Below are 7,679 nucleotides of genomic sequence, written 5' to 3'. Positions count from 1 at the left end.
TTATATCTACTTTTGTACATTAGACTGTATCACTCCCCATAAAAAAATCGGTGCTGTTTTTCCAATTGAATTATAAAATCTATTATATTTTAAGACGCCCACCAAAATATTTCGGAAAAATACCTCCAAAAATGGAGTTTTTTATGAATAAAAATAGTTTCTTAAAGAACTTATTGAAAAAAGGTCCCTCGGATGAAAAAACAGATTAAGCTTAAAAAATCTGCACAAAAATATTTAAAAATCTTTTCAACGGAATCATAATAATGAGACTTTTTTTTGTAAATATGTATATGTACAGTGCCACAATAAATTATTTTCACAAGGAATTTCTCACATTACATTATGCACCATTTTTTACTTAAATTTTTTCCACTATTTTTTTTTATAAAATTATATTTTATACCACAACAAAAAAATAAATTAATTTATTTTTAATATTTTTATTGAGCTTTCTACCACGATTGTTTATTAGGAAAAATTTAAAAGCAAATTATTTTTATATTTTTTGTTGTAGTAAAATAACAAAATTTTCATAAAAAATTATCGGAAAAAATTAAAGAAAAAAAAATTTGCATATACATATTGCAAAACATTTCCTGTGCCAATAATTTAGTGCGACACTGTACACATACTTCTTGTTTATAAGTAGTAAAGTGGCAGTAGATATATGTGCATACATACCTACATAAATTAACTATTTTTAGTACGTAATATTAACGGTGCAAAAGCATTGCATTACCCTCATGTAAATGTAGAAAAATGTACGTATATTTTGTATGCAATAATTGAGTGGGCATTTAATATTTTAATTATTATTATTTTTTTTTTCATATTTACCCTTTTTCGGAAATCTTACCTTTTAATTACTTGTACACTCTAGCGATAATGACCATTTCACATGCATATAAAATATTATATCCATGAAGGAAAAGCCTTTTGAGTTTTTCATTATAGTCGTTGCAGAGGACGAAACTTACCTAAAAGAAAAGAAAAAATTTGCAAAAATTAGTAAATTATTTACTTACTATGAAATGGTATACTTATAAACACATACATATGTTTAATTCTAGTTCAACAAATAATTCGTTGCCAAAAGATTTAATGTGCCTTTGTAAGTATGTATTTAACAATCTTAGAAGCGGTGGATAGTTGCTAAGGTTCGTAGACACCAAGATGTTTTTGAAAAAAATTAGTAGCGGTTTTGGATCCATTGTATCAGAATCGGTTACTTCACAGAGCCGAGGTGAGTTGGTTTTATTTTTTGTTTTAATTAGCAACCTAACCCAACCTCAGCATGTAGGAAGAGTTTATATAAAAACTTTTACGCAGATCTGCTAAGATGACTATCTTTTTAAGCAAGTAAAATTATCTTCTATAAATTTTTTTTTGTTTAAGAAAGACACGAAAGAACTTTTGGGTTGAACGTAATCGGGCAGCACCATGATACTTTAACCTTTTTCAGGAAATTTTCTTCAAAAAATTATACGTTCGCTTTACACTAACTCATGTACACAATTATCAGCAGCCCAAGCTCAATTTAGAATTAGAATTTAAAAAGTCATCGGTCACCTTTTCAAACATAATATTTCAAAAATACATCTTCCGTTTTTACTTGATTAATTAAATGCAGCGACATCAATAAAAACCAAGTGTTTCACATAGTCGCGCAGGCATGTACAATAAACCGAACCAAAAGTGCACAAATAAAGACATCTAACACAAACCTAACCTATTGCTGACCTTTTGCAACCTCATTGTAACCCAACCCCCCGCTGCTTCATCAACAGCCAACAGCCAACAGCCAACCAAGAACCAAGCCAAAACCAGAAGACCTTCAACTCCACCACACACAACAATCGGGAGGCAGCAACAGCTACAGTTAAGTTGGATGTTGAATTGGCATGGAATTCACTTTGAAGCTGATTGAGAGTCAAGTGCTCGGAGTCAGTCAAGGTAAAGCAAAATCGACAGAGCCATACGCAAAGGGGAAGAAGAACACAGTGTATTGAAGAAGAAATGGGTTGCGTTGTTGCGCCACGGCGTACACATAGAGTTGTGACGGCATGTCGAAAGGCGCGCCACTGACTGGCAATGGGAATGACGATGCTGCTGCCGACGATGATGACACAAAAACAGGGTGGCACAGTTAGTTACACTGAATGGCGGTGTTGTTCGTAGCTGACTAACAGAGTCTGAATGCAGATGCTGCTGATGGCAGTGCCAATGCCACTGTCGTTGTTATTGTGGCTGGCTCTAGTAATCCATGCGTAAGCTGTACAGTTTTCGCCCTCCAAGTGATTTTGCTCCGCGCACCTTCGAACCGCTTTTCCTCTTCTACTTCTGATGTCGGTACATAAAGCGTAAATTATGTGGGGGAAAAACATTATTGCAATGTGATGCAATGTTGAGGTATGTACCTACAGACATACATACATACATATGTATATTCTAGTATGGCAAATTTGCTTTGTAGGAACGCAGCAACAGGATTTCAGGGTTGCTGATTCGAGACAAGTATACGCAGGCGCGTACCGAGTACGTTTTCGTTTGTTTTTGTAAGCGTTCCAGACGTGAGCTGTGTGGCTCCTTAGCTGACAGGTTGCGGTGAGTGTTAAAAAGAAAAAAGTGGATGGCAGTTGATGATGTGGATTTTGAATTGGCTTTGAAAGCAAATGCTGCAGTCTGTGATTTATGGACGATTACGCGACGTCGGGTTTCTTCTTTTGCATATTTTTCTGTTGTTCGCTGTGCTGCATTTATTTGTGTAAATTTATGCTCGACCATGTTCCTAAAGATTAATGCGAAGCTGGAGCAAAGTCAAAAGAATTCAAAGGATTAGCGTTTTTACGGCCTCTGATCGGATTTAAAATGCAAAGTTGATATTTTTCATATTTTGTTTGTTAAAATTTGGTAAATCTGTTCGTCTTAAAATACGAGTTCAAAGGAGGTGGTATGAGGGTTTAAAAAGGAATAGCTAAAATTTTGTTCAATAAAAATGTGTTCCAAATACCAGGGATTGTTTTAGCAAAAATTAATGGTAAAATCATTTATTCTTTAAATGGCAAGGCAAAGTAAGTTAAAATTTTTTTACTGACAAATTTAAACTTTTTCATAAATTTTTCCGTAATAAAAACTGTGACAAGAATTTGTATAATAGAGCCTTTAGTCTTATTTTAACTTTTTTAATACCTTATTGCTTTTTTCCCGACTTTTTTCGGATAGAGTAGTAGGGCCCGGCAACAGAAAGATAGGTTTTTCAAGTACCAGCGCCCTTCGGCGCGTACTTCTGCCATAAAAAAGCTTCTTCGGAGGTGGAATATCCTAGGATATAATTTAAAACTATTTATGAGTTTCCCTTAACCTGGAAAAAGCCTTGAAAATTTCGAAAAACTCGCAACTTTCATTGAGAGGTCAAAATTTGTATGAAGTGAAAAACCCCGGGTTGTTTGATAAAAAAATCCGGTTTATTCGATATTCGAAAAGTCAAGATTTCAAAAAATCGCTTATAAGTAAAAAAAAAAACCTTGGAATTTTAAATAGCGCAAATTTTATGTAATTTCAATGCTTAGATAAAATTCTTTTTCTTCAGATAAGTACATTGCCGGAACAAAGTATGGGCACAGAAAATTTTTCACAATATATGCAACAATTTTTATTCTAATATTTTTCCGTCAATTTTGTATAAAAAGATGGTTCATTCAACAACAAAAAACATGAAAATAGAACTCCTAAACTTTGTGCAAAACTCGCGGAAATTCAACAAATTTTCAACTTTTTAATAAATGTTTCAGAATTATTTGAGTATGCAGTTTTGCAGCGCATTAAAGGTGTTAAGCTTTTTTCCAAGAAAGTCTAGAGTGGCGGCACGATGTTAATTTCTACTGACTTTTTGGACATCTTGAACGTAGGCACTCGGAACGCAGTGTTACTTCCGTAGTCAGAAAACCTTTTTTTATGAAATTCGTTCCTGCTTATAATAGGTACTTAATTCATTAATTTTTAAGTTCGTGGTTCCCCACTTTGCCATACGCCTATACTATACTATAAAGCTCATAAATCAAGCTCACAGTAAACCACTTTTTAGCAATTTCGGTTAACCACACACATAAATATAATAACTCATTCATTCATTTATATACATAGATATTTCTCTGTCTGCCACAAACGTGCAAATGTTGGCGTACAATATTTTCTCTTTGTACTAACTTGGGCGCGAGAAAAAGTTATTCAATGGTATGTATGAACATACATATGTTTGTAGATAGATAAATACTTTGTATAGATAATATTACACTAGGTACAAACGAATGCATGTACTACATATAGTACAACAACAATTTACAAATAGGCATAAAATTGGCATAAAAGCTTAGATGTACAGGTGTACAAGTATGTATGTACATTAGAGTGGTCCAAAAAAAAATTTTTCCCAGATAGGGTTTGGGGCACTTTCCAAAATTTTTCCTCTTGCCGAAAGAGGTGCTGGTACCAAACCTTACGTTTCTAAGTATCCATTTAGAGGATGCTCATGACGCTCATATTTTACTCTAGAAGTATTGAGTCAATATATTAATCAAACATTTGGTTAAGTAACCTAAGAACATTTCAAATTTAAATTATCTATTAAAATATCACAAGCTTCAGTTGTCATGGCAACAGTAGCTTTTTATAAAAATCCCCAATATTTTTCACAGCGATCCATTAGCGCATTTCAAGGTCATTGAGCAGTAGAAAACTGAATGTTGGTATAGATATTACAAATATCAAAAGGAAAAAACTAAGGGCGAGCCCTGTTTTCTAGTATGAACTTTTTTTCCCACACAAAAATTGGACCACTATAATGTACATATGTACATACATATGTACCTATATAAAGTAAAGGAATTTGTGAGGAATTCTCACCTAGCTTGTATGTACTATAGCTATAGCTTTATGGGTTTTTTTCGAGCTGAAAAAGTGATACTGTTGTCAAATGCTGTCGTTGTCTTTATTGTTGTTGCTGTGTTGTGGCACATTGTAAACGTGGCGCATAGGAATTTGTGGCATGAATATCACACAAATATGTATGTATGTATATCTGCATGTGTACAAGTTCACTTATTGAAAACAAACATTGAACACGCCGACATTTTGTATGCCACAAAGCGGTTTTGCAGGAACCCCAATTGCTGTATGTCGCTCTCCTAGCAACCGTTTATGAACAAACTCGCATAATAAAATATGTATATGTCTATATACATATGTACATATGGATATTCTACGTGCATAATTTGCGCCTGTATTGATTCGCATACAAATATGCACATTTTATAGCTGAAGTGATGTTACGAGCGCGCACGCTTCAACTTTACGGTGATTAGCACTCAATGGTAGGTGCAGGTGTAAGTAGTATGCATATATATGTACATATATCTACATTATGGTGGTCCAAAAATGCGTGCGAAAAAAGTAATGTCGGTATTCTATTGCTCTCACCATCTAGGAGTGTTCTACATCAACAAAAAAAAATAAACCACTCTTTTTATTTAAAACAAAAAATAGTTCAAGGGCGCTCAAAGCGATCAAAGTTAGCCATGTACTTTATAACGGGTGATTTTTTTGAGGTTAGGATTTTCATGCATTAGTATTTGACAGATCACGTGGGATTTCAGACATGGTGTCAAAGAGAAAGATGCTCAGTATGCTTTGACATTTCATCATGAATAGACTTACTAACGAGCAACGCTTGCAAATCATTGAATTTTATTACCAAAATCAGTGTTCGGTTCGAAATGTGTTTCGCAAACCCAATTGCTGCGAACGGCGACGAATCGACATTTCACGGTCTTCAGCAACACTCTCAGAAACAGACGCAATATTCTCTTCTGTACGCACTGTACGCATTCGTGTGGTTGGTTTAATGTCCAATAAAGTAAACTGAGTGCGAAACTTGGTCACAATCGCATTAATTGTTTGCTCACTTGGTCGATTATGTAGACCATAAATCGGACGTAAAGCGAACCGAACACTGATTTTGGTAATAAAATTCAATGATTTGCAAGCGTTGCTCGTTAGTAAGTCTATTCATGATGAAATGTCAAAGCATACTGAGCATCTTTCTCTTTGACACCATGTCTGAAATCCCACGTGATCTGTCAAATACTAATGCATGAAAATCCTAACCTCAAAAAAATCACCCGTTAGAAGGAAAAAATAATTTTTCATAGACATGGTATATAATCTTTGAAAATGTAAATTTTTCAATCGGCAAACTCGGTTTATCACCAGAAGACTTTAAGGAATAATACCAAATTGTCAATTAAAAGAAACACATATGAACAATTTCTATGGGTCCCCCGAAAACCCCAAAAAATGCAATGGGATCCCATAAAAAAAGCTGTAATATTAAAAATTGGTTTATTAAACAAGTGGGTATTATTTTTGAAGTCTCCTGAAGAGAAACAGAAAATTCTATACCATTTCGACAAAAAATGTTTTTTTTCCCCCCCTTTATTAAATACATGATAAACTTAGAATGCTTTGAGAGACCTCAAAACAGAAAAAAAATAGCAGAGGTAGGATTGGCGTTCTAGGGAGCGACCTAGTCGAATGCAATTTTTTATTTTGAGCCTGCACCTGTGTATGTGCCTTAACATGTATGTAGATACATCCATATATATGTTGTTTTTGCATGTTTTGGCTAAAACAAATCAATAAAATTAGTACATACATATGTGCATACATGCCGAGTACAGTTGTACTTAAGCGATTTTAATGGCAACATGGCATTCCAGCATACACATTCTATGCATATTTAATAATTGTTGCAACCAGCTTTGGCGGATATGACAATTAAAATTGTATTGACACAAAAAAATAAATAATTACATATGTATGTATGTGCATACATAGTTATATGTAGATCCATATGAGTAAATACATATGAGTGGAAGTGGTACCAAAGCGCTGCCGATAAGCGACCCTAATTTAGTAGTTCTTGATACAATACTTATTGGCTATCATTTTCAATCAAAATAATAATAAGAAATATGTAGTATGTACATAAACAAATTTGGTAAACATTGTAAATGTATGTACTCGCATGTAAGCTTTGTAAGCTTATCATTTCCACTTGCCATTGCTTTATGGTGGCATTTGATTTTACGATATGCCATAATTACTATTTAATGGTTAGTTTTATTTCAATACTTCTGTATTTGGTATGTCAAATTCAGGTTTTTGGTGGTCATTTATAACCCCTGAGCAAACAAAGAAATACATACGTACATTAGACTGCATCACCAAAAAAAGTTGCGGTTTTCCGCCGGGATTACAAAATTTATTATATTTTAAGACGTTCACCAAAATATTTGGGAAAACTATTAAGATTTAAGTGAGCTGGACCGATTTGAAAATACCTCCAAAAATTAAGTTTTTTATGAATAAAAATAGTTTCGTAAAGAACTTTTTGAAAAAAGTCCCCTCAGATGACAAAACAGATTAAGCTTTAAAAATCTGCATAAAAATATTTAAAAATCTTTTCAACGGAATCGTAAGAATGAGATTTTTGAAGCTGTTTTTTTACTTTTTTCAAAGTTTGATTTACGAAAAATAACTGGGCTAAAACTATTCTGATTTAGACTTATGGGATCTCAGTAGAAAGGTATTTTCACACTGTTTTTATTTCTGTCAAAAAAAAA

At 33.5% G+C, this 7,679-nt stretch overlaps 1 protein-coding gene across 1 annotated transcript in view; it reads right to left on the bottom strand.

Annotated features, from left to right (window-relative positions):
• Positions 1 to 859: 859 nt before the first annotated feature.
• The window catches only part of LOC108365441 (neuroglian-like), a 75,137-nt gene continuing 68,317 nt past the window's right edge, over positions 860 to 7,679 (bottom strand). Inside the window, exon 5 of the mRNA XM_017619469.1 lies at positions 860 to 977. Coding sequence (XP_017474958.1) covers positions 974 to 977 — 4 coding nt within the window. The 3' untranslated portion in view covers positions 860 to 973. The remainder of the gene's footprint in view (positions 978 to 7,679) is intronic.

Source organism: Rhagoletis zephyria, unplaced genomic scaffold (assembly GCF_001687245.7).
Source record: "Rhagoletis zephyria isolate East Lansing unplaced genomic scaffold, Rhagoletis_zephyria_1.1 Rzeph_scaffold_01871, whole genome shotgun sequence".
Classification (NCBI taxonomy): domain Eukaryota; kingdom Metazoa; phylum Arthropoda; class Insecta; order Diptera; family Tephritidae; genus Rhagoletis; species Rhagoletis zephyria.
The sequence above is the reverse complement of the archived record's forward strand: the minus strand, read 5'-3'. Positions and strand labels throughout refer to the sequence as shown.